Here is a 27601-nt window from a genome sequence, read left to right as displayed (position 1 = left end):
AGTTGGTTGTTTTGATCAAACTGGTTAATTTTAAATACTGTCATTAATTCAGGGTGGAGTCACTGGGCTGCTGAGTTGTTTCATCCATTTGTGGGTGAGTTATATTTCATTTCCAGCCTGAATTCCGTAGGAGCCCTCCTGAAATGAGATGAAAAGTGAAATGTGGTTGGAGCTATACAATTGCACTGAAACTTTTGAGAGCTGGGGTTACTAGTCGGTAGACCCTTGGGTAATTCAATACAGAAATTCGAGCCTTTGAAACTGAAGCATTGCAGACGTAGTCAGTCGTTCAGTCCTAGGGGCTGGACTGGTGGGAGCTACAAAAATCAGCATCCCAGCCTATTTCCCATTCGGGGTCCGGGGTGGGGGCGGGGGAGGAATTTTTCGCTCCGCCTCGCCCCGCCCGCGCCCCGCCCCCGGCCTCCGCGTGACCCGGCCCCGCCCCCTCGGCCGGCCCCCGGCTGATTGGCCGTCCGCGGCGTCTCCTCGGGCTGGCAGCCAGGCCGGGGCGTCACGTGGCCGAGCAGCGTCCAGGGCGCCGAGCCGCGGGCCGCCTGGCATGGACCCTCAGGCCCCCGGGGCCCAGGCGCTGGGGGCGGCCGAGCCGCCTCGGGGCCCGCCGCCATCGAGCGCGCGGGAGGCGCCTCCCAGCCCGGGGGTGAGCGCGGCGCCGGGGCCGCTCCGGCCACCACCTGCGGCGGGTCGGGAAGTGGGGGGCGCGCCGCGCCGGGTCGGGCTGGGGCCGCGAAGCGGGGGAAGCGCCTCTGGCCCGGTGCGGGCCGCCCGCGAATGCCGAGCGCCGTTTGGGCGCGCGCTAGAGCTGGAAACGGCCGGGCCGCGGGGCCGCGGGGCCGTGGGGCTGCGGGGCCGCAGGGCCGCGGGGCTGTGGGGCTGCGGGGCCGCAGGGCCGCGGGGCTGCGGGGCTGCGGGGAAGGACCTGTGAGGGCGTAGGCGGGCGCGTCGGGTGGGGAGGGAAGGCTGCAGGCTCACGGGGACGGCTCTGCGTGCTCGGTCAGTGCGAGGTGATGCTGATGGCCGAGAGCCCCGGAAACCGGCTGCTGTGGGGGGCTTGGGCGGGGGCCAGGTGAGGGCGGCGCCGAGAGGAATGTCCTTAGGGACTCATGTCCATTGGCGGGGATGCGCAGCTAACCCTGAGCACCCGGTGAGGCCACATGCGCTCTCGTCTTTTATACCGGAACCAAAACACCCCATTTGACGCAGTGTTTTCGGAAACTTGTTTTCATTTATACACCAGACAGCTTCTGGTTTTCCAAAGACCTTTATTACAGTTACTACCTGCACAGTTGGCTGTCTGTGATCCCTGCTGGACGCTGAGCTCCTTGAGGCTAGAAGCCTTGGTTGAGTGCACAGTGCCTGCCACGTAGGTAACAGACAGACACTCCAGTATTAATTGAATGAATGAATGGAATACTTATTAAGAATCAAAGAGGGTACTTAACCAAGGTATGATGTGAAAAATACAGTGATAAAATATTTGGGAGCGCCGAATAGGATGAGAGGCATTTACCCTGGCAGAGTAGGAAGGGATGTGCCCTTCCTCTCCAAGGTGAGAGGGTGCTGGTGCCTGCAGAGGTGTTGAGACGAGAACATGCATGGCAAACGGTTTGGAGCTTGGGTCCCAGAGGGGAGAGAGAGAACTATGCTGCACAGGTTGACGGGGCTGGGGCTGAATGCCATAGCTGATTGTGTGGAGGGCTGTAGGTTTTTGATCACAGTAGTGATCACGCTAAGGCTGGGTAAGAAGGGATGGGGGAGGCAGTTAGGAGTCTCTTGCAGTAGTCTAGGTGAGAGACCTCGCAGGTGGCAGCAGTGGCCAAGGATTGTCACCACTGGGAGGGAATTGAATCATTAAATCCAGGCATGACTAGATCATGAATGCTAATACTCTGCATGCTTAGGTCTCGGGCAGGTGTCAAGTTCAGTTTACACATGGGGGGAAAAGAGAAGTGGACTCGAATTCAACAAATGTTACATTCCTGCTACATACTAGGTGTTTCCATAAATGTTAGCATGAGCCTCCTGCTTATGATGAGGTAACATCACCTCCAGTTTCTATAGAATAGAAACCCAGGCAGGATGGTTGAGGTGACATGGCCACCTGACTGGTCACTCTGAACAGCACATCTGGTATTGAAATCAGTCTTCTCTTGCAGGCTGTGAGTGTTTCTTATTCCACCTAGAAAGAAGTCTTGGAGGCCATACGATTTCAGTAACTTTTGAGTGATGGACACAGATGCTTCTGGTTGGCTGAGGGGAGAAGATTTCCAGTTAGGTCAGAAATATTTCCTTCAGTGCTCAGCAATGCAGAGGAACCAGAGCCCTGCTCCCCCGACACATCAGCCAGGAGATAGAAACCACACTACCTATTTGAACAGAGAATTTGAGAGCATCGTTAACTAGATGTAAAGTTGTTATCTAGGTACTAACTGAGAAGGTAAAAGATGAATAAGCAGGTAGCAACTACAGGAAATAGCTACCAGCACTAGGACTGAGGGAACAAAGGGGTGCGGTGGGAAAGATTAAAACGTAAAAGTGAAGCCTTGCAGAGCTGAAATTCCTGTCTCTGAGGGGACTGCCTCAACTAGTGCTCCAAGCTTGGAAGAGGGGCCTCAAGTGCTGGGGTGAGCCATGAGGCCCTTTCTGCAAGTGTTGGGAAAACCATAAACTGGATTCAACTGCTGCTGTAGAAAGGCACTCCTGCTGCTGGGGTGAAGAAGTATTGCTGGGGCGATGTTTACAGGACTAGGAAGGAGCATGTCCCTTCTCCTTCCAGCCTAGCCAAGTCTAACAGGACAAAGCAGAAAAGTAGGTTGCAGAGTTCCAGCCCGAGAATCACAAAGCAGAATTTAGATGTGTGGCTTTGGAGCTGAGGTACAGTAGCTTAATAACGGGCATACCCTAGATACCCAAATCTCCAGGTAACTGCTGCTTCTTCCTACAGATGGGCTTTGCCACATATGACCACTGCTGCCCGATGGAGAGGGAGACTGTGAAGGCCACAGGTCGACTAGGTAAGTAGACACCCAGAGACTGAGATGGATGTTGGCAGAAACCAGGGGATTGACTAGACGGGCATTCCCTATGCTTCTTGTTACCTGCTCTTTCCTGCCAGTCCTTCCCTTTGCTGCTGTCTCTGCTTACTGTTTCAACAGTGTCCTTGATGGGAGCCCAACGGAGCTTCCTTAAGGGAAGCCCTGGACTTTTCTTATACATAAACCCCTTGCTTCCACTAAGAGAAACAGCATGGAACAATGGAAAGAGTATCTTTGGAGCAGGGCAAAACTGTTTTAAATTTTAGCCCTGGGTGAGATAGTCCTGAGCTTGAGCTTCGTGGCCTTAGAAATGAGTCACTTAGCCTTTCTTCATTTTTAAATGGGGGTAAGAATACCTACCTCAGAGGGCTGCTCTGAAGATTGGGTGAAAGGATATAGAACTATGCTGCCCAATACGATAGCCATTAGCAACCAGTGCTATTTTAATTAAATGAAAAATTCAGCTCCTTGGTTGCACTAGCCAAAATTCAGGTACTCAGTAACCACATGTGGCTAGAACTAACCTGTTGGACAGTACAAATTATAGAATATTTCTATCATCACAGAAAGTTTTATTGGACAGTGCTGTGCTAGAGAAAGCACCAAGCACATAACAGTTACAGTCAGAGCAGCTAGCATTAAGTGCTCACTGTGTGCCAGGAACAGTGTTAGTTTGTTCCTTCCTCACTCCTCCCCTCCCTCCCTGCCATGTCCTTCTCCCTCCCCCTCCAGCCCTCCCCCTCCCCTCTTCTACCTTCTTCTGCCTTCTCGTTTCCTTCCCTCCCTTCTCCTTCCCTCCCCTCCCCTGCCCTCCCCTCCCCTCTCAATTCCAATTCTTATAACAACCTTGTCTCCATTTTACAGATGAAGAAACTGAGGGACAAAATAGTTAAATAAATTTTGTCTCAGTCACATATTTAGTAATTAGCAGAACTGGGATATGAACCTACGCAGCCCCCTCTTGCCCTTAACTGTTACTTCATTGTTTAATAGTTACTGTTACAGTGTTGATAGGCTGACCTTTCTGAGGCTGAGTCTTCCTCTACCTCTGAACTGGCATCACCATAGCACCATATGCTTGGAGGTCCATTATCCTTCCCCAAACTTTCTTTCACTATTTTGAGAGCTTTTGAAAACTGACCTTCTAGCTGTCCCTGATGTCAGGAGCGAGAGCCATGGTAGCAGCTTCTGCTGTCCCTCTAGCTGTGTTCTGCTACTCTCTGCTTGTCCCTGCGCTCACGTCTGACATGCGCTTTGAGGATGAAGGGAGGGATAGAAGAGCAAACATTCAATTCAGGCTTGTGTTGTGAAAGTGTGGCATTTGTCAGAGGCCCTTTGCCTCAGTGGTATGAATGCTACCTGAAAATAAAAACTGTGCCTGGCTCCCTGCCACGGATTACAAGACTTGGCATGTAATGGCCTTGTTTAAGGGAAAACATCTTACTTAAAATAAATGATCAACCCTACGTCTGAGAATATAAAATTATTTTTGTGCTCAGGTGGCTAGAAAGTTTGTATACTTATTCTTTTGCCCTCTTAGTAAGTCTTTCAGATTATTTTCCAAATCCCTTACAAAGCTAGATATGAGTGATTTTTTTACGCCCTCTCCCCACCCCACCAGGAGTCACTGGGTGGCACAAATGATTAAGCACTCAACCACTAGTGAAAAGGTTGGCAGTTCAAACCCGCCCAGAGGCACCTCAGAAGAGAGGCTTGGTCATGTGCTTCAAAAGGTCACAGCCTTGAAAACCCTATGGAGCAGTTCTACTGTGCACACATGGGGTCTCCATAAGTTCGAATTGACTAGATGTCGACTAACAACATCAGCAGCTCCACACCACCAATCATGCTTTCCCTACGCCCTCCAAATGCAAGACTAGGCTTTCTCTGGTTTGTCAGTTGTTTTAAGACCTTCCTTTTATTGATTTCTTAGCCAGAGGAACACAGAGCATCCCTAATGATTGTCCTGTCCACGGCGAGGGTTCCCATTTTGAAGAGGAAGGCTTTGCTTTGGATGGTGAGGATTTTGATGGGGAACCGAATGCCTGGGAGCAGCCAAAAGGGGTTTCCGGCTGCCTGCCCAAGGAACCAACGGCTGACCTTTTTAATGAGGACTGGGACTTGGAGTTGAAAATGGATCAAGGGAATCCCTATGGTAGGTGTGGGATTTCTGGGGTCCTAGGCCAGGGCTTCTCAGACTTTGCTACTACCCTTAACAGCAGACAGTTCGGAGGAGGAACCCACATCCATAAGTTTAGCCAGATATGTGCTGCAAGTGTGATGTTTCTCTGACAGCTTCTCTTACATATTTACAAAAATACATGTAAATTTTACATTTGACTCTTAGAGTATTCAGTTTGTTTTAACATAAAAACGGTGTTACTCTTTCCAAACATCTTTGAGCGAATTGAACCGCTATAGACAAAAGTGCTCTGCTATCCATTCACTACTTCTGCACTGTCAAGAACCCTTGAGAGGCATAACTATGGATTGCTTTAGCATGAGCGTATTTGCAGTTCTTCAGGAAAGTGCAAAGTGTGCGTTTGTGTGCACGTGAATGTGCACATACATGCACGTGTGCGTGTTTCAAATGATAAATCCAAGTGTCTTCCCTTAGACATATATTTTTTGGTTGTCCATTTCTACCTTTCCTCCCCTGCTTAGGAAACCCTGGTAGCATAGTGGTTAAAGAGCTATGGCTGCTAACCAAAAGGTTGGCAGTTCAAATCCACCAGGCGCTCCTTGAAAACCCTATGGGACAGTTCTCTGTCCTACAGGGTCGCTGTGAGTCGGAATGGACTCGACGGCAGTGCGTTTGGTTTGGTTTTGGTTTTCCTTCCTTTAATCTGTCTTTTAAAACTGCCTGCAGATGCTGACGACATCCAGGGGAGCATTTCTCAAGAGGTCAAACCTTGGGTGTGCTGTGCCCCACAAGGAGACATGGTCTATGACCCCAGCTGGCACCATCCACCTCCACTGATACCCCATTATTCCAAGATGGTCTTTGAAACGGGACAGTTTGATGATGCTGAAGATTGAGCGTGAAGCCTTTCTGCCTTGTAGGTGGAGGGGGGGTTACCTCGTGAAGATGTCTCTCTCGCTGTTTTTAGGTCAGATGTCATTCTGGGAAAACGTTCTTGGTGATCCCTGAGTCTGGGGTGCGCAGACTGGTATTAAATAAGGCCCTCACTCTTCTCCCTGTTCTCTTGTTTCATTCTTTGTGGGTTCCCCCTTGAAAGTGTGAGTGTTTGTGTCTGTGTCCGGAGGAGGAATTGTGCTCTTTATAAATAAAGGTAGAAAAAACCCAATATGCTTTGTCTACTTTTTTCTCCCCCACCTTTTTAGTTAGGTTCTTCTGAGCAAGGCCTTACTCCTTCATTTAAAGTCCCTGGATTATATTTTAAGGATTGAAATACTTGGAGACTTAAAACTACTCTGTGAAAGAGAGTAAATTTTTAGTTTTTGCTTCTCTGTAGGTCTGGCACTATTGGCCAGGAATTGAAATCCAAGAGAAATTGGTGACTTTGTGGCTAATTTCTATTGCTGTTGATGGAGAAAATGGAACATTTACTTAGTTAATGAGGGCTTTCCGTAAGCTGGGAAACTAAATGGGAAATTAATTAAATCAGCAATTGTATAACCCTTAATCAGTATAAAAGATTTTAAACTACTTTCCATTTAATCTTTAATCCTCACAATTACTTGTATGACATGACTATTTTTCTTATTTATCCCATTTTTGTTTTTGTTGTTAATTGCTGCTGGGTTGATCAATCCCATGTATGTAGAGTGTAACTGCTCTATAGGGCTTTTTTTTTTTTTTTAATCGTTTTTGAGAATATACACAGCAGAACAACACCAATTCAACAGTTTCTACTTGTACAATTCAGTGACGTTGATTATATTCTTCAAGTTATGCAACCATTCTCACCCTCTACTGAGTTGTTCCTCCCTGATTATCATAAACTCACTGCCCCCTAAGGTTCCTATCTAAACTTTCAAGTTGCTGTTGTCACTTTGATCCCATAGAGATAGTTTTTACAAGAGCATTAATGCTCAAGGCAGACATTTTTTTACTGGCTTAGCCAAACTTTGGTTTTAAGACTTCGGGGGATATTTTTGGTTTAAGGTTTAAGGATTATTTTAGGGGAATTTTTTTTTCGGGGGCTATTTTTGGTTTAAGGATTATTTTAGGGGAATAGTTTCAGGGGTCCATTGAGCCCCCATGGCTCCAGCAAGTCTGCAGTCCATGAGAATTGATATTCTGTTCTGCATATCCCCCCTTTTGATCAGGATTCTTCTACAGAATCTTTGGTCAGAATGTTTGATAATGGCTGCCGGGCACCATCCAGTTCTTCTGGTCTCATGGCATGAAAGGCAGTTGTTCTTGGAGGCAATCAGCCACACATTCCATATCCTCGTCCTCCTCCTGACTCCTTCCTCTGTTGCTCCTGGCAAATAGAGACCAACTGTCATGCCTTGGATGGCCCCTTGCAAGCTTTTAAGACCTCAGGCACCATGCAGTGAGAGGAGGAGGGTAGAACAGAAGCACCACACACATTTTTAGGCTAATTAACTGGAATGTCCCCGTGAAACCATGAGCCTAAACCTCCAAACCAAGGAGCCAAAACCTGTTAGGTTTTTGGTTGTATATAAGCAATCTCTAGCTACTCTTCTTTTTTTTTTGGTTGTTGCAAGTATGTCTATCACATGTTTCATAAGGTTTTCCAGGCTGTGACCTTTTGGAAGCATATCGCCAGGCTTGTCTTTTGAGGCATGTCTGGGTGGTTTTGAACCATCAACCTTTCAGCTGGTGTTGAGCACTTAACCATGTATGCCACCCAGGGACTCCTTACCCCATTTTAGAGGTGGGGAAAACAAGACTCAAAATGTTCTGGCCTCTCCAAGATCACGTAGCCAGTAAGTGACAGAACTGGGACCAAAACCCACACATGGCTTTAATGTCTGATCTCTCTGTTGCCCTTGCAAGTCTGTGATCAGCCAGAGCAAGTCGCTTTTGCTTCTTTGGCAAGCTAAGGGCTTGTCTCAACTCCCTCCTTATTGAAGGAATCAAGCAAAGCTCTCAGGTCCAAAATCTGCATAAACTTCTCCGTGGCAGTTGATTGAGGATTTAACTATTTACACTGTTTTTCAAAGGGCCCCAAAAGTGTGTGAACAAGGCCATTCACAAAGGCCTCACTGATTGGCTCTTTGATAATATTAGGAATCATTAAAATTTTTTTGGTCTGATAATGTGGTTATGTTCTTTTTAACCAGATGTCATACATACATATATATATAATGGAATATTATTCAGCCATAAAGAGAAATGAAGTTTTGATACATGCTATGACATGGATGACCTTTAAAAACATGCTAAGTGAAATATCCCAGTCACAAAGGACAAATATTGTACGATCTCAACTTAGATGAAATAGAATAAGCAAAGGCACAGAGACAAAAGGTAGATTAGAGGCTGCCATGGGTTGGGGTATGCACTTGTTTTTTTCTCTCATTGCCTTGTTCCATGCAAGCAGGCCCTGTGCCCACAGCCTTAGTGGAGGCCTATGGCTGGGTCAAAAACAGTAGACAAATCTTCCTGGATTTTGCTTTGCAAAAGGAGGCAAGGGGATTTTGGGTCTATAAGTTGGGTATCTTGAAGAAATTTGAGGGTTAACACTTTTTCCCAGCCACCCCCTACAAAGTTCCCTGCAAGAGGGATGGGTAAGGAGGGAGAGATCTGGGGATGCTAGGAGCAGACAGAACATGAGCCCTGCTTCCTGAAATGTACCACGGGGGTTAGGTGCTCAGTCTGTGATAGATGTTGGTGCTTCTAGGCAGTTGGGACCATCTTACAAAAGATGCCCATGCCTGAAGCATGCTGAGAGCCTGATGGACCTGGAGGGGACACATAGAGAAAGATGACCGTTGTAGATGGACAACTTGGAGACCTGCTGCCCAGCCCCATTTGTGTAGATACTACATGAGGCTCTGGCACAACTCTGAGGAAGTGAGGAGAACCCCGAAATGTCCAAATGGAAGCTCACGGTCAGAAATTAGGATGGTTAGAGTAAATGAGAGTTTTGTTTCTTGAGCCCCCAAGATACCCAAAGGGAAGAAAATTAGGCAAGCCTGATTGGGAAACCCTGGTGGTGTAGTGGTTAAGTGCAACTGCTGCTAACCAAAGGGTTGGCAGTTTGAATCCACCAGGTGCTCCTTGGAAACTCTGTGGGGCAGTTCTACTCTGTCCTTTAGGGTCGCTCCGAGTCAGAATTGACTCAAAGGCACTGGGTTTGGTTTGGTTTGATTGTGAACCAGTGAGTGCTGGGGGGTGGGGCGAAGGGGTGTGGATCATTAGCTGGGTAGAGATAACATTTAAAACTTCATCATTGGTTGATTACTCTCAGAGTGCCAATAATTTGTTTTGTTTTTACTATTTTGATGAAATACTTTTCAATTTTTGCAATGTAGTGAACGATCAGAATTGTGCCACTCATAGTTTGTATAGGTAATTTTGTGTATTTTTGATGGCCCCAATGTGTTTCTGTCCATTATGGTTTTCTTCCCTTTGGGAAACTCTGGGGGAATGAGCCCCTTTGCCTCACCCCTTAACCCAGCTTGGTGCTATGTTTACAGTGGGGGACGGTTCGGTTATGGGATGTCAGGAGGTATGGTGAGCACTGCTTCCCCTGCTCTGCCTAGCTGAGAGGAGGCCTCTCTCTCCTCAGAGCCTGCCTTCTCCTCCTCAGAGTCTGACTGCAGAAGTTGCGAAGGCCACTCTATGCACAGGAGCACTGGCTGGGTTCAGCAAAGCCGGGCTGACTTGGGGAAGTCTGAGCCTGCCTCCCGGGAGACACAAGCAGACTCACGCACTGTGTAAATACCTTGGAGCTGCACTGCCATAGGTTTTCCGGAGTTTGCATTCTTGGGCCCGGTTTTTCACAGGATGGTTGGAATATGGAGAAAAAGAAAACATATCCCTGGCTGTGGTCCATCTGGATTCTGCCTCCCATTTCTCCCAGAGCCGACTCTCCACCCAAATAACTGAGAGTGGTGTCTCTGGAGGCGTGTTTGCGCATGTGCGTGTTTGTGCGTGAGCATGAGTGTGTGCGTGAGTCGGGCTGGCGGGGAGAAGAACCGCTGAGTTGGAAGGAGGAGGTGGAGGGTTTAACACGAAGGCAAGAGGCAGGTCTGGCTCCCACTTTGTTGACTTAGCAAGTCTGGCTGCAAAGCCCAGGCCTTTGGAAAAAACGGCCTTCCTGCTTCCAGCAGCTTCTGTTGAGCTGGTTCCGCGACTGAGCTAGATGCTGCAGGTGTTTACGGGTAGGAGGAGAGTTCGGCGGGGTTCTAGGGACCAAGGTTTGGAGAATTTCACCAGGATTTTGTACTTGATGGCAGCTTGTGGAGCAACCCACGGCCATAATCTCTGAAGAAAATATTTCTCACCGTCTCACAGGGTTTTGCTTGAGTCAGACAGACCCCCCCCCCGCCCCGCCCCAAGAGGCACGCTTCCATGTTCTGAGCATTACAAGGTGCATTTTTTTTTTTCCCCAGCAAAGTGGTTTTGATTTCAAAATCAATTTCCTCTGACGGCTTCTTATTAGCTGTTGAACAAATGTGGCAGATGTAAGTTAGAGCCATGTGTTTGGCATCTCCAGGCAGGCGCCTGAATTTCCCCTGCCTGTTCTCTGCGGTGCCGTAGTGGTTAAGTGCTACGGCTGCTAATCAAAAGGTCGGCAGTTCGAATCCGCCAGGCGCTCCTTGGAAACTCTATGGGGGCAGTTCTACTCTGTCCTATAGGGTCGCTATGAGTCGGAATCGACTGACGGCACTGGGTTTGGTTTTTAGGGGGGGGGGGTTGTTCTCTGCGGTCTTATTCATGTAGTCCAGCAGGTGGCAGAAAAGATCCATTTACTCTTCTGCCTCCAGCGTGAGCCATAGGGAAGTTCGGGGTTCTGGAGAAGATGCTGAGACTGGCTCAGCGTTACCGTCCTGCTCGTTGGCAAACTCACCTGTGAACTAGCAGACAGGATTTGCTGCTCATTTTATAAATGAGTTTTCTCAGAAAAGTGTACGGGGAAATCAAGGTTAGGGTTGTCATTTTTACCCCCAACACCTACTACAGTAAACCAGGCGCTGTGGAGTCCGTTGTGACTCATGGCTGTGGATGGCAGATAAAACTGTGCGTCATAGGGTTTTCAATGGCTGGTTTTTCAGAAGTAGATCCCCAGGTCTTTAGTCCAAGGTGCCTTTGAGTGGACTCAGACCTCCAACATTTCGGTTACCAGCTGAGAGTATTAACCTTCTGTACCACCCAGGGACTCCAGCATATAGTAAGTACTTAACAAATACATGTTGACTTCAAATGAAGAGTGTGTGTGTGTACGTGTGTGTGTCTGTGTAAAAGAAAGTAAAATTTATTGTGCCGTATCCCTCTGCCAGATTATATGCTAAGTGATTTTTCTTAGAAGTGGGGCTTCTTATTCCCATTTTACAGAAATAAAAACTGAGGCTCAGGGAGGTGAAATAATTGGCCAAAGTTCCAAACATAGGATGTGACCCAAGTCATGCTATGCAAGCTTTTGTGCTTGTGTGCTTGCTCTATTGAGGTGGGAAACATTGAGATTTAGCAAAAGGCTAAGATGAATTTTTTTTTTTTTAATTTTTATTCTGCTTTAAGTGAAAGTAGAAACCCTGGTGGCATAGTGGTTAAGTGCTACGGCTGCTAACCAAGAGGTCGGCAGTTCAAATCCGCCAGGCGCTCCTTGGAAACTCAATCGGGCAGTTGTACTCTGTCCTATAGGGTCGCTATGAGTGAGAATCGACTCGACGGCAGTGGGTTTGGGTTTTACATGAAAGCTTACAAATCAAGTCAGTCCCTCATACAAAAATTTATATACACCTTGCTATATACTCCTAGTTGCTCTCCCTGTAATGAGACAGCACACTCCTTCCCTGCACTCTCTCTTTTCGTGTCCATTCGGCCAGCTTCTGACCCTCTCATCTCCCCTCCAGACAGGAGATGCCCATATAGTTTCATGTGTCTACTTGATCCAAGAAGCTCACTCTTCACCAGTATCGTTTTCTGTCCCATTGTCTAGTCCAATCCCTGTCTGAAGAGTTGTCTTTGGGAATGGTTCCTGTCTTGGGCTAACAGAAGGTCTGGGGACCATGACCACTGGGTTCCTTCTAGTCTCAGTCAGACCATTAAGCCTGGTCTTTTTACAAGAATTTGAGGTCTGCATCCCACGGCTCTCCTGCTGCCTCAGGGGTTTCTCTGTTGTGTTCCCTGTCAGGGCAGTCATCGGTTGTAGCCAGGCACCATCTAGTTCTTCTGGTCTCAGGCTGATGTAGTGTCTGGTTTATGGGGTCCTTTCTGTCTCTTGGGCTCATAATTACCTTGTGTCTTTGGTGTTCTTCATTCTCCTTTGATCCAGGTGGGTTGAGATGCATCTTAGATGGCTGCTTGCTAGTGTTTAAGACCCCAGATGCCACTCTCCAAAGTGGGATGCAGAATGTTTTCTTGATAGATTTTATTATGCCAATTGACTTAGATGGTCCCCAAACCCCTGCCCCTGCTATACTGGCCTTGGAAGCATTCAGTTTATTCAGGAAACATTGTTGCTTTTGGTTTAGTCCAGTTGTGCTGACCTCCCCTGTATTGTGTGTTGTCTTTCCCTTCACCTAAAATAGTTATTTTCTAGTATCTAATTTTTTTTTTAAATTAGTGAATACTCCTCTCCCTCCCTCCCTCCCTCCCCACTCTTGTAACCATCAAAGAATATTTTCTTCTCTGTTTAAACTATTTCTCGAGTTCTTATAATAGTGGTCTTATACAATATTTGTTCTTTTGCAACTGACTAATTTCACTCAGCATAATGCCTTCTAGATTCCTCCATGTTATGAAATGTTTCACAGATTCATCATTGTTCTTTATCGATGCGTAACATATACCATAATTTATCCATTCATCCATTGATGGGCACCTTGGTTGCTTCCATCTTTTTGCTGTGTAAACAATGCTGCAATGAATGTGGGTGTGCATATATCTGTTCGTGTAAAGGCTCTTATTTCTCTAGGATATATTCCAAGGAGTGGGATTGCTGGATTATATACTAGTTCTATTTCTAGTTTTTTAAGGAAGCGCCAAATCGATTTCCAAGGTGGTCATACCATTTTACATTCCCACCAGCAGTGAATAAGTGTTCCAGTCTCTCTACAACCTCTCCAACATTTATTATTTTGTGTTTTTTGGATTAATGCCAGCCTTGTTGGAGTGAGATGGAATCTCATTGTAGTTTTGATTTGCATTTCTCTAATGGCTAATGATTGTGAGGGTTTCCTCATGTATCTGTTAGCTACCTGTATGTCTTCTTTAGTTAAGTGCCTGTTCATATCCTTTGCCTGTTTTTTAACTGGGTTATTCGTCTTTTTGTGGTTGAGTTTTTGCAGTATCATGTAGATTTTAGAGATCAGGTGCTGATCGGGAATGTCATAGCTAAAAGCTTTTTCCCAGTCTGTAGGTAGTCTTTTCACTGTTTTGGTGAAGTCTTTGGATGAGCACAGGCGTTTGATTTTTAGGAGCTCCCAGTTATCAAGTTTCTCTTCTGTATTGTTAGTAACGTTTCGTATATTGTTTATGCCATGTATTAGGGTTCCTAGTGTTGTCCCTATTTTTTCTTCCATGATCTTTATCATTTTAGATTTTATATTTAAGCCTTTGATTCATTATGAGTTAGTTTTTGTGCATGGTGTGAAGAATGGGCCTTGTTTCATTTTTTTTGCAGATGGATATCCAGTTATGCCAGCACCATTTGTTAAAAAGACTGTCTTTTCCCCATTTAACTGATTTTGGGCCTTCGTCAAATATCAGCTGCTCATATGTGGATGGATTTATGTCCGGATTCTCAATTTTGTTCCATTGGTCTATGTATTTGTTGTTGTACCAGTACCAGGCTGTTCTGACTACTATGGTGGCATAATAGGTTCTAAAATCAGGTAGAGTGAGGCCTCCCACCTTGTTCTTCTTTTTCAGTAATGCTTTACTTATTCGGGGCCTCTTTCCCTTCCATATGAAGTTGATGGTTTGTTTCTCCATCTCTTTAAAAAATGTTGGAATTTGGATCGGAATTGCATTGTAGCTATAGGTCGCTTTTGGTAGAATAGCCATTTTTGTAATGTTAAGTCTTCCTATCCATGAGCAAGGTATGTTTTTCTGTTTATGTAAGTCTCTTTTGGTTTCTTGCAGTAGTGTCTTGCAGTTTTCTTTGTGTAGGTTTTTTATGTCTCTGGTAAGATTTATTCCGAAGTATTTTATCTTGTTGGGGGCTACTGTAAATGGTATTGATTTGGTGATTTCCTCCTTGATGTTCTTTTTGTTACTGTAGAGGAATGCTAGGATGAATTTTCTTTCAGAAAGAGCAAAGGCATCCAGTGTAGGGTTGGTCTTTATTCATTTATTTCCGAACACTTGCTATCTACTATGCACACCGTCAGGCTGGAGAGGGGTCCTGGTTTCAAGGAGCTTAGGGGGTCTAGGGGGCAGGGTAACGGCACACATGGACCATCACAACACACTAGAAGGACCATAATAAGAGTAAGCATAGGGTGCTGTGGGACCCAGAGGAAGGGGTGGGCATGGCCAGAAGATCTCTGGAAGGAGACGGTCTATAGGCTGAGTCCTTGAGGGCTTGGTTGGCAAGTGGTGGTGGTGGTCCAGGCAGAGGGAGCTGTGTGTGCAGAGGCCCTCAGGTGTGAGAGAACTTGGTCGATTTGGAGAACCATATGTCATTCCCTATGTTGAGGGATGTGCTGAGAGATGAAGCTAGTCAGGTAAGCGTGAGGCCTTGAAAGCTGTGCCAAGGGGCTTGGGCAGCCCTTGAAGAGGTTTTAGCAGGAGTGGGACATGGGTGGACTTCTATTTTCAGAAGATCCTTCTGGTTCGTGGTGGAGAATGGTGGGAAGATGCTGAGACTGGAGGCAGGGAGGCCAGTTTGGGGGCTGTTTCAGTAATCTAGCAAGAGTTGATGGTGACCTACACTAGGGCAGTAGCTGTGGAGCTGGAGGGAAGTGGAGCTGTGTACAGGAGGCAGACCTCACAAGACTGGTGACAGATTGCCTGTGAGGGTAGGACTAGGGGGAAGAAAGAATCTGGAATGACCTTGAGTTCCTAGCTTGGATGACCAGGTAGATGGAATAATCTCTTAAGTGCAAGTGATCTTTATCATCCATAAGCTGTTTTACATCCACTATTTCACAAGGAAGTGCTCTGTGTTCCAGGTGTTCAACTGCTTTCTCAGGGTTTGGAGAAGCCTTAGGGTGTGTAGCACCTTGAACATGTGAAGATCATGCCTCTTGGGTACTCCCTGTTCTTCATATGGTCTTCTGTCACCCAGAGAGCAGGAGATGGTGACTTTGTTGCACAAGGTGCCTGGAGTGGACGCTGTGGTTGCCTCCTCCACATCCATTCCTCTTCTCTTGGTGACCACACCTTTCCCAAGCAGCCTGTGGGCTTTGAGGAAAGCTAACTCCATCCTTGGATGTAGGGGTGGGGCATGGGTTCAGGCTTAAGTTAAATAGCATGATTGAATTCCTGCCCTCTGTGTTAGAGTCCTAGGCCCGCCATAACAAATTACCACAAGCTTGGTGGCTAAACACAACAGAAATGTATTCTCTCACCGTTCTGGAGGCTACAAGTCTCAAATCAGCTTCACTGGGTTGAAATCAAGGTATTGGCAGGGTTGTGCTCCCTCTGGAAGCTCTAGGCAAGAATCTTCCTTGCCTCTTCTAGCTCCTGGTAGCTTCAGGTGTTCTTTGGCATGTGGCCACATCGCTCCAGTCTCTGCCTCTGACTTCATGTGACCTTCTCCTCTGTCTGTGTCTTCTTCTGTCTCTTATAAGGATGCCTTTCATTGGATAATTCATTGTGATCTCATCCTGAGATCCTTAACTTAATTACATCTTCAAAGACCCCTTTTTCAAATAAGGTCACATTCACAAATTCCACTGGTTAGGACATGGGCGTATGTTTTTAGGTACCACCATTCAACCCAGTATAGCCTCTGTGGGTGGTAGGACAGAATGAAATTGGGCTCTCAATGACATTGTTGAGCCCGTATTAAACAATCCAGAAGCTCCATTGCTTCACAACTTCCAGTTATGTAATTCAATAAATCCTCCTTATTACTTTAGGCCAGTTTGACCTGATGTTTCCCCTGTCACTTATTACTGAGTGCAACCTGACACATATACAGTGCCCCTCTGGAATACTGCACACAGGCAGCAGGGTGTGGTGAGGAGATCATGGCAACTGGAATTCTTTTTGTTTAGGCTGTATGGATGACACCATGTGTGACCTTGGGCGAGCCACAACCTCTCCAGTCATTGGTTTGAATATATAAATAGGGCCCTTGTCATTGGAGAAAGCTTTTCCAAATGGAAGTCACTGTGGTTTCTATTGTTATGGCCTCCGCATTCCAAGAAAGACGTAATAGAACTGGAAAGCGGCCAGACAATGGAGTGATAGAGAGCTTTTGCCATGAGGGCCAGCTCCACAGTTAGAATTTGTAAGCCTGGAAAGATGGAGACTGAGGAGGGAGTGTAATTAAAATCTTTTCATGATGAGGTATAGACAAGGTGGGACAACCTTGCTTGTCCAATCCTAGAATTCTTATAGGCCTAGGGAGTACATCTAGAAGTTTCAGAAGTTGTTTTAGGGTGAACAGTGTTGTTGTTGCTGCTATTGAGTAGACCCTGACTCATGGTCAGCCCTTACACAGCGGGCTTGGACCCTCATGATCTGTATGTAGAGTTTCCACTGGCTGATTTTCAGAAGTAGATCGCCAGTCTGGAAACTCTGTTGAAACCTGCTGAGCGTCCGAGCAATGCACAAGCCTCCACGGACAGTTGATCAGGGGCTGTACATGAGGTGCATTGCCCAGGAATCAAACCCGGGTCTCCTGCATGAAAGTCGAGAATTCTACCACTGAACCACTATTGCCCCCAGGGCAAAAAATAGAAAGTGCTGTTTTACATGGTGGTGAAGTGATCTCGAGGCACTTGGCAGCTTGGTGTAGTGGAACCTGGAATCAGGGAGGCCTGGGCTCTCCTGGCTCTGGCTCGGTGACTATGAACAAACCCCTTTTCTCCCTGCTTTTCGGTAGATTGGGGGTGATAACCTGTCCTGCCTCCATCACAGGTTCATTGCATACTGTGAAGGGATATATAAGTAGTACTTTTAAAAAATCATTATTATTATAGCACCTGCCTGTCAGGAGAGATATAATGGTCTAGGAGTTGGGCAGAAATGCCTAAAATGATGAGTCTTCTATGAGAAGTGAGGGTGTCCAACTGGGATTTTTCATTCTGCCTTGTCTTCTTTATGTACTTCTAGCCAGTGTATATGAAAGTGATCCATGAACAGTACAGTTCAGAGTAACAGTGTAAATTCAGTTCCTACTATGTGTCCAGCATTATAACGGGGCTTTATATACATTACCTGGATCAGTTAGGAGGCTTTTAGCTGCAATGACCGAACGCCCTAATCAACCTGACTTAAGCAATAGGAAGATGTATTAGCTTACGTAAGAGGAAGGGCGGAACAGAGGTCAGGTGTGCTTCAGGGTGTGCCGGCTGCTCAATGACGTCATCACAGACTGAGGCTCTTTCGGTCTCTCTACTCTGCCATCCGTAGCACTAATGTCGTCCTAGGGCTGGGTATCTTCCTGGTAGTGGGCTGGCAGCCTGTGGCCATCAAAGCCACGTGGTCCTCACTCTTGTCTACTAGGACAGAGAGGACCTTGGGTTCTTGTGGTTTCTTCTTTCTTAGAAGCTCCACCAGGTCTTTCCTTGAGTCTCATTGGACCTAGTGGGCCTTCAGTTGCCTTTGAGTCAGTTCTGACCCACAGCACCCCCGTGTGTGTCAGAGCAGAACTGTGCCCCATAGGGTTTTCAATGGATGATTTTTTTCAGTAGATCACCAGGCCTTTCTTCCTAGGCACCTCTGGGTCAACTCGAACTTCCAACCTTTTGGTTAGCAGCCGAATGTATTAACCATTTATTTGCACCACTTAGGAATGCCTGCCAGATTGTATCAAAATGTTTTCCAAAGACTTGGGTTCATTTCCACTCCTACCAGCAGTGCATGAGGGTTCTCAAAGCTCCATATCCTCAGACCTCTCTTTGATGCTGGCCTGGCTCCTTCCTCAACCTTGTTCACATCTCAGAGGCCCCTTGGCCATGCTCAGACATCATTTGGCCTCTGGCCTGACCACCCAGGCTGACCTGTACTTCCTGCCTACCTGAGAGTTGAAACCCTTGCTTGTATCGTTGACTCATCAAGCTCAGCCTCTGGGTCCAGGCACGGAGGTCCAGCCTTGGCACAGGATGCTGGGTCCCAATAGGGCCTTGTGGCTCCCAGGGGTGAAGGAGGTTAAATATCCCTTTCCCTTGCCAAGCCAAGTGGCATTGGAATTTTCCACCACAGAGGAGGTGATATTTCCCCACCCAGAACCAGGAATCCTTAAAGACAGCTTAACCAGCTTCTCGTGAGGCTTTTTGGCAGGTCAGCACCAGCACTGTCAGCACTTGCAGGAGGACGTGACATCTGTGCTGGCCCTTGGCCAGGCCACATGGACGTCTCTACACACCACCACCTCCATAAGCCCATGGGCTCAGGTGTGTGAGCTGTACAGAGCTGGGCCCCACCCGGTCCAGGACAGCCCTGAAAGCTCTCCCTTATTTCCTTCACCTCTCTTCTAGATGCTCCATTTTTTGTTATTTTAAAAATTTTAAAATAAAATTTATTTAAAAAATTGTGGTAATATATATATATAACAAAACATATGCCATCACAACAATTTCTAAATGTGCAATTTGGTCACATTGGTTGCATTCTTCAAGTTGTGTAACCATTCTTGCTAGCCTTTTCCAAATTATTCCACCACCATTAACATAATCTCAACGCCCTCTAAGCAAAAACTTCTCCGTTCCGCTTCCTTCCCACCCTCAGTAACCACTAACAGTTTTTGGTTTCAATATATTTTATTTCATATAAATGAGATCATGTAATATTCGTCCTTTTGCGAATGATTTACTTCACTCAGTATGATGTCTTCAAGGTTCATCCATGTGGTGGCCTGCATCAGGACTTGATTTCTCTTTATGGCTGAGCAGTATTCCATTGTGTGTATAGACCACATTTTGTTTATCTATTCATCTGTTGATGGACATGGTGGTTGTTTCCACCTTTTGGCTATTGGGAACAATACTGCAATGAACATTGGTGTACAGGTTTCTGTTCTGGCTTCAATTTTCTGGATATATACCTAGGATTGGGACTGCTGGGTCATATGGTAGTTCTATGTTCAACTTTTTGAGCAACTGCCAAATTGTTTTCCACAGTGGCTGTGGAATGGATGAGGGTCAGATGTTCCTTTTTTGATGGTGACTAAGTGTTATAGATTGAATTATGTCTCCCCCACCAAAAATGTTTGTATCGATTTGGTTGGGCCATGACTTCCAGTATTGTGTGTTTGTCTTCCATTTTGTGATTATAATTTTACATTAAAGAGGATTAGGGTGGGATTGTAACACCCTTACCCAGATCACATTCCTGATCCAATGTAACGGGAGTTTCCCTGGGGTGTGGCCTGCACCACCTTTTATCTCTCAAGAGATAAAAAGGAAAGGGTAGCAAGCAGGGAGTTGAGGACCTCATACCACCAAGAAAGCAGTACTGGGAGCAGAGCATGTCCTTTGGACCTGGGGTCCCTGCACAGAGAAACTCCTAGTCCAAGGGAAGATTGATGACTAGGATCTTCCTCCAGAGCTGACAGAGGAAGCCTTTCCCTGGAGCTGACACTCTGCATTTGGACTTCTAGCCTGTGAAAAAAAAAATTTCTCTTTGTTAAAGCCATTCATTTGTGGTATTTCCGTTATAGCAGCACTAGCTAATTAAGACACTGAGCCAGCGAAGGCACCCTGTGTCCCAGGCTCAGAGTTTCTGGGTTATTCTTCTCATGGGAAACCACAACAGTGTAATGGCTATAAATATAGACCAACTTGAGTTAGAATCCTAGTTCTACTCCGTACCAATGTGGTGTCTTGTGCTGTGACTTACCCTTTCTTCACCGCTGTTTCCTCACTGGTAAGGTGAGGACACTCTACAGGGTTATTAAATAAGAAAATATGTATAAAGTGTCAGCACTCTCCCTAGCACGCCCCGGACACCACTAGCTGTTTTGGGGTTAGTCGATGTGACATGATGGAAAGACCTGGGTCTGGAGCTAGGAGGACGAGGGTTGAATCTTGATGCTGCCACTCATCATAGTTGTGTCATTTAGCTTATCTGAGCTTCGATTTTCCCATCTGCAAAATGGTAATAGTGACTTCTATCTCATTGGATTCATGGAACTAAAATATGTAAAGGACTTGGCACGTAGTAGTTGCTCAACAAGTATTCGTGACTGTTATTATTATAGGAGATGTTGTTGTTGGCTGCCATCAAGTTGGCCCCAACTCAACATGACCCCATGCACAAAGGAATGAAACACTGCTCAGTCCTGCCCCACCCCCATGATCCATTATGGATTGAACCGTTGTGATCCATACGGTTTGCATTGGCTGATTTTCAGAAGTAGCTTGCCAGGCCTTTCTTCCTAGTTCATCTTAGTCTGTAAGCTCTGTTGAAATCTGTTCAACATCATAGCAACATGCAAGCCTCCCTCATGGAAGGCAAAAATTGGCTTTATTTTCTCTAAAGGGAAATGGAGACAGTCATGTGGAAACTAATCATTTCCTACGGAACAGCCCAGACTTCAAATTTCAATTATTTATAAACTTATTATTCTAAAAAGAGCACATTATAAACATTTTGGAAAAGAGACAAGGGGAACCTCTTCTCCCCCCCGCCCCCCCCCCCACAATGCTACCACCTGAAAACAACCACCGTGACCATGTTGGTGTACTGCCTTCCAGAGTTTTTTCACATGCATTTCATTAAGTGGTTATAGGATACACATGGTTTTGTATTCTTCTACTCAGTGCTGTATCATAAACTTTTTCCCATGTTGCTACATGTTATTCGTAATTGTAATTTTTTTTTTATGGCTGTGAACCATCCTTAATTAAGACCTCTATGTATAAAGCTGGTATTTCAGGTTTTTCCTTAGGATAGAGTCCAGAAGTCAAATTACTGGGCCATAGGGTCTAAACACTTTTTACAGCTTCATATTCATATAGCCCAATTGCTTTCCCAAAAGGTGGCATCAATGTACAGTGTAGTAATGTCTGGTATTGCTCATCCTTGGTGCCCAGTCATTGGTATTGGGTATTATAAATACAGTTTTCTTTTGGGTGATTTATGAGCTACGTCTTGTCTTTATCGGCAGCAGTTGCCAAGCTGGAAAAAGTAAAAAGGAGTTAGGAAACCACAACAAACTTTATTAATGCAGAATCATGGAGTTGAAAAGACCTTGAGTGGTGTATTAACGTCTTGCCTCCTCTACTTTTACCTTCTGCACTTGGACCATAAAGAGGGATGGGTAATAGATTTTTATTTAACATTTAACTTTTCTTTTTTTTGGAAGCATCATACTAGTTATTTCCAAAACGTTTTCATCATTCCAAACAGAAACTCTGTACCCATTAAACAATAGCTCCTCATTCCCCCATTTCCACAGTGCCTGATGACCACCAACCCACTTTCTGCTTGCTCTATGTATCTGCTTATTCTAGATATTTCATATAAATGGGATTATCCAATATTTGTCCTTCTGTGTCTGACTTATTTTACTCAGCACAGTGTTTCCAAGGTTCAGCCACGTTGTAGCATGGCTGAATAATACTCCCTGGTGTGGATATACCACATTTGATTTATCTGTTCATCTGTTCGTGGACACTTGGGTTGTTTCCACCTTTTGGCTATCGCGAATAATGCTGCTATGGACATTGGTGTAGAGCTATCTGTCTGAGTCCCTGTTTCTAATAATTTTGGATATTTATACGTAGGCGTGAGATTGCTGGGTCATGTGGTAACGCTGTGTTTAACTTTTTGAGGAACTGTCAGTTTTCTGCAGTGGCTGCACCATTTTACATCCCTACCAGGAATGATGTAATTTTTAAAAGTTCATTTTTCTGTTTTAAGAGTAAAATGAGATTATTAAAGACATTTGGAAACTAGAAAAAGTTGAAAGATAAGAAATCACCCATAGTCCCAAGGTTCACATTTTGGTGTGTCTTCCATTTCTTTATTTTTTTTCTAAATATTTTTTCTCCTTTCACATAACTTTGGATATATTATATGAACAGTTTTTATCTTTCTTCACTTAACATTATAACATAGGTATTTATCTATATAATTAGAAACGTATATAAAACCAGCTGCCATAGAACCGGTTCCTATTTATGACAACCGCATGTGTGTCAGAGAGAACTGTGCTCCATAGGGCTTTCAGTGGCAGGCTTTTCAGAAGTAGATCAGTACGCCTTTCTCCCCAGGTGCTTCTGGGTGGGCTTGAACATCCAGCCTTTCGGTTAGCAATCAAGTGCTTAATCATTTGCACCACTGAAGGACTCCAAACACATATACAAACCCAAACCCATTGCCTTCAGGTAGATTCCGACTCATAGTGACCCTATAAGACAGAGTAGAACGCTGCATAGGGTTTCCAGGGTTGTAATCTTTAAGGACTCTACACATGTGTCAGTTTGTCCTACCGTGGGGGCTTGTGTGTTGCTGTAGGGGCATGCTGGAAGCTCTGCCACTGGCATTCAAATACCAGTAGGGTCACCCTTGGTGGACAGGCTTCAGCTGAGCTTCCAGACTAAGAGACTAGGAAGAAGGACCTGGCATCTACTTCTGAAAAGAATTAGCCAGTGAAAACCTTATGACTAGCAGTGGAACATTGCCTGACATAGTGCTGGAAGGTGAACCCCTCAGGTTGGAAGGCACTCAGAAGATGACTGGGAACGAAGTTCCTCCTCAGAGTAGAGTCGACCTTAATGACATGGATGGAGTCAAGCTCCCGGGACCTTCATTTGCTGATGTGCTGTGACTCAAAAATGAGAAGAAACAGCTGCAAACATCCATTAGTAATCGGAACCGGGAATGTACAAAGCATGAATCTAGGAAACTTGGAAATCGTCAAAAATGAAATGGAATGCATAAACAAATATCCCAGGCATTAGTCAGCTGAAATGGACCCAGGCATTAGTCAGCTGAAATGGACTGGTACTGGCCATTTTGAATCAGACAATCATATACTTTACTATACCCGGAATGACAGCTTGAAGAGGAATGGTGTTACATTCATCATCAAAAAGAACTTTTCAAGATCTATCCTGAAGTACAACAACACTGTCAGTGATAGGATAATAGCCATACGCCTACAAGGAAGACAAGTGTCATGGACTGAATTGTGTCCCCCCCAAAATATGGTTTTTTTTTTTTTAAATGTTTTTTAAAAATATGTGTCAACTTGGTTAGACCATGATTCCCAGTATTGTGTGGTTGTTCTCCATTTTGTGATTGTAATTTTATGCTAAAGAGGATTAGGGTGGGATTGTAACACCGCCCTTACTCAGGTCACCTCCCTGATCCAACATGAAGAGAGTTTCCCTGGGGTGGGGTCTGCACCACCTTATATCTCTGGAGAGATAAAAGGGAAGCAAGCAGAGTTGGGAACGTCATACCACCATGAAAGCAGGACCAGGAGCAAGCGCTTCCTTTGGACCCGGGGTCCCTGCACCTGAAAAGCTCCTTGACCAGGGGAAGATTAAGGACAAAGACATTCCTCCTGAGCTGACAGAGAGAGAAAGCCTTCCCCCTTAGCCGATGCCCTGAATTTGGACATTTAGCCTACTTTACTATGAGGAAATAAATTTCTCTTTGTTAAAGCCACCCACTTATGGTATTTCTGTTATAGCAGCACTAGATGACCAAGACAAGTTAATATGACTATTATTCAAATTTACGCACCAACCACTAAGGTCAAATATGAAGAAATTACAGGGTTTTTTTTTTTTTTTTACCAACTTCTGCAGCCTGAAGTAGAATGAACATGCACTCAGAATGCACTGATAATTACTGGTGATTGGAACGCGAAAGTTGGAAATGAAGAAGGATTGGTAGTTGGAAAATAAGGCCTTGGTGATAGAAATGATGCCGGAGATCACAAGATAGAATTTTGCAAGACTAATGGCTTCTTCATTGCAAAGACCTTTTTTCACCAACATAAGTGGTGACTATGCATGTGGACCTCGCCAGATGGAACACACAGTAATCAAATTGACCACATCTATGGAAGAGATGATGGAAAAGCTAAATATCATCAGTCAGAACAAGGCCAGGGGCTGGCTGTGAAACAGACTATCAGTTGCTCATATGCAAGTTCAAGATGAAGCTGAAGATAATTAGAACAAGTCCACAAGGGCCAAAGTACGATCTTGAGTATACCCCACCTGAATTTTGAGACCATCTCAAGAAGAAATTTGATGTATTTAACACTAATGACTGATGACCAGATGAGCTGTAGAATGGCATCAAGAACATAAAGAAAGCAAGAGGTCATTTAAAAAGACAGGAAAGAAAGAAAAGGTTAAAATGGATGTCAGAAGGGACTCTGAAACTTGCTCTTGAACGTCAAGTAGCTAAAGCAAAAGGAAGAAATGATGAAGTAAAAGAGCTGAACAGAAGATTTCAAAAGGTGGCTAGAGAAGACAAAGTAAAGTATTATAATGACAAGTACGAAGACCTGAAGTTAGAAACCAAAATCAAAGAACACACTTGGCATTTCTCAAGCTGAAAGAACTGAAGAAAAAATTCCAGCATCGAGTTGCAATATTGAAAGATTCTACAGGGAAAATACTAAACAATGCAGGAAGCATCAAAAGAAGATGGAAGGAATACACATAATCAACGCACCAAAAAGAATTGGGTGACATTCAACCATTTCAGGGGGCAGCATATGATCAAGAACTGAAGGAGGAGGTCCAAGCTGCACGGAAGACATTAGCAAAATGCAAGGCTCCAGGAATTGATGGAATACCAACTGAGATGTTTCAACAAATGGATGCAGAGCTAGAAGTGTTCACTTGTCTATGCCAAGAAATTTGGAAGACAGCTACCTGGCCAACCGACTGGAAGGGACCCATAATTTGTACCCATTCCAAAGAACGGTGAGTCAACAGAATGTGAAAATTATTGAACAATACCATTAATATCACACACAAGTAAAATTTTACTGAAGATCATTCAAAAGCAGTTGCAGCAGTACATTGACAGGAAGCTTCCAGAAATTCAAGCTAGATTCAGAAGAGGATGTGGAACTAGGGATATCATTGCTGATGTCAGATGGATCCTGGCTGAAAGCAGAGAATACCAGAAATATGCTTACCTGTTTTTTATTGATTATGCAAAGGGATTTGGCTGTGTAAATCAACAAATTATGGATAACATTGAGAAGAATGGAAATTTCAGGACACTTAATTGTGCTTGTGAGGAACCTGTACTTAGACCAAGAGGCAGTCATTCGAACAGAACAAGGGAATACTGCGTGGTTTAAAGTCAGGAAACACATGTGTTAGGGTTGTTTCCTTTCACCACAATTATTCAATTTGTATGCTGAGCAAATAATTTGAGAACCTGGACTATATGAAGAAGAACGGGACATCAGAATTGGAGGAAGACTCACTAACAACCTGTGATATACACAGATGACACAATCTTGCTTGCTGAAAGTGAAGAGGACGTGAAGCACTTAACTGATGAAGATCAAAGACCACAGCCTTCCGTATGGATTACACCTTAACATAAAGAAAACAAAAATCCTCACAACTGGACCAATAAGCAACATCGTGATAAACGAAGAAAAGATTGACGTTGTCAAGGATTTCATTTTACTTAGATCCACAACCAACACCCATGAAAGCAGCAGTCAAGAAATCAAATGACGCATTGCATTGGACGAATCTGCCACAAAAGACTTCTTTAAAGTGTTGAAAAGCAAAGATGTGACTCTAAGGACTAAGGTGCGCCTCACCCAAGCCATGGTGTTTTCAGTTGCTTCATATGCATGTGAAAGCTGGATGATGATTAAGGAAGACCAAAGAAAAATTGATGCCTTTGAATTATGGCATTGGGGAAGAATATTGAAAATGTCATGGACTGCCAGAAGAACAAACAAATCTGTCTTGGAAGAAGTACAGCCAGAATGCTCATTAGAAGTGAGTATCATAAACAGGATTTAGCCATGTTATCAGGAAGGACTAGTCCCTGGAGAAGAACATCATGCTTAGTAGAGTAGAGGGTCAGAGAAAAAGAGGAAGACCCTCAAGGAGATAGATTGACACCGTGGCTGCAACAATGGGCTCAAGGATAACAAGGATTGTGAAGATGGCCCAGGATCGGGCAGTGTTTTGTTCTGTTGTACATAGGGTTGCTATGAGTCTGAACCGACTTGACAGCGCCTGACAACAACAACAACAATCCTTATAGGAGCAGGCTGCCACATCTTTCTCCCATGGAGCAGGTGGTAGGTTCAAACCGATGACCTTTCAGTTAGCAACTGAGAGCTTAACCACTGTGTCACCAGGGCTCTAAACACATATAGACATTCTTTTTTATAGCCTATGTATTTTATTATTGTTGTCTTTTTTTTTTTTTTTTTTTTAATAAAAGAAGTATGTACCAATGATAAGAAAAAAAAAATCAAATAGTGAACAATGAAAAGTCTCTTTCTCATTTTTGGCTTCAGTTATCCTTCCCAGAGAAAACACTGTCATCATTTTCTTGTGTAACCATAGTTGCTGTCAAGTTGATTCCCATTTATAGCGACCCCATAGAACAGAGTAGAACTGCCCCATAGGGCTTCCAAGGAGCACCTGGTGGATTTGAACTGCTGACCTTTTGGTTAGCAGCCAAATTCTTAACCACTGCACCACCAGGGTTTCCATTCTATGTATACACAAGCATAAATGAGTTTTTCTACACAAATTGTAGAATGCCATACGTATTGTTTCACACTTTGCTTTCTTGTCTTTTTCACTTAACATACCTTCGAAATCCTTCCATAACAGCACGTATGGATTTGCTTCTTTATTTTAAACAGCTAGTAGTATATATTGCATGGACATACCATAATACATTATCCAATCTCCTGTTAAAGACTATTCCTTTCTTTTGTTCCTATAGACATTGTTGCAAGCAATGGTCTTGCCCTTCATGCAATTTATCCTATATTTAGGATAAATTCTTAGCAGTGATACTTTGATAGGTCGATGGTTACATTAAAAACATTCTTTTTTATTGTAGTGAATCAGTGGTTGAATTTAAAAATGTACACTTTAAATTTTGATAGACACTACCAGATGGCCATGAGGAGTTATGCCCATTTAAATTCTACTCAATAATATAAAAGTACCTGTGTCCCTATACCATTGTCGACACCGAGTATTAGCAGTCCTTGATCTTTACCAAACTGAAAAGTAAAAAAATGCTATTTTATTTGTGTCTTAAATTTTTCTTATTGGAAAGGCTGACTATTCTTTCA

General features: G+C 44.6%; 1 protein-coding gene across 1 annotated transcript; it reads left to right on the top strand.

The window, feature by feature from the left end:
• The first annotated feature begins 460 nt into the window (after nt 1–460).
• Nucleotides 461–6355, top strand: COPRS (coordinator of PRMT5 and differentiation stimulator). The gene is made up of 4 exons (XM_049859674.1): nt 461–658; nt 2963–3032; nt 4987–5208; nt 5923–6355. The coding sequence occupies exons 1-4, from the start codon at nt 560–562 to the stop codon at nt 6090–6092; spliced, it is 561 nt and encodes a 186-aa protein (XP_049715631.1). The 5' UTR covers nt 461–559; the 3' UTR covers nt 6093–6355.
• The last annotated feature ends 21246 nt before the right edge of the window (nt 6356–27601 follow it).

The sequence above is a fragment of the Elephas maximus genome, chromosome 19 (genome assembly GCF_024166365.1).
Source record: "Elephas maximus indicus isolate mEleMax1 chromosome 19, mEleMax1 primary haplotype, whole genome shotgun sequence".
Classification (NCBI taxonomy): domain Eukaryota; kingdom Metazoa; phylum Chordata; class Mammalia; order Proboscidea; family Elephantidae; genus Elephas; species Elephas maximus.
Note: the sequence above shows the minus strand (reverse complement) of the source record. Positions and strands in the feature narration are given on the sequence as shown.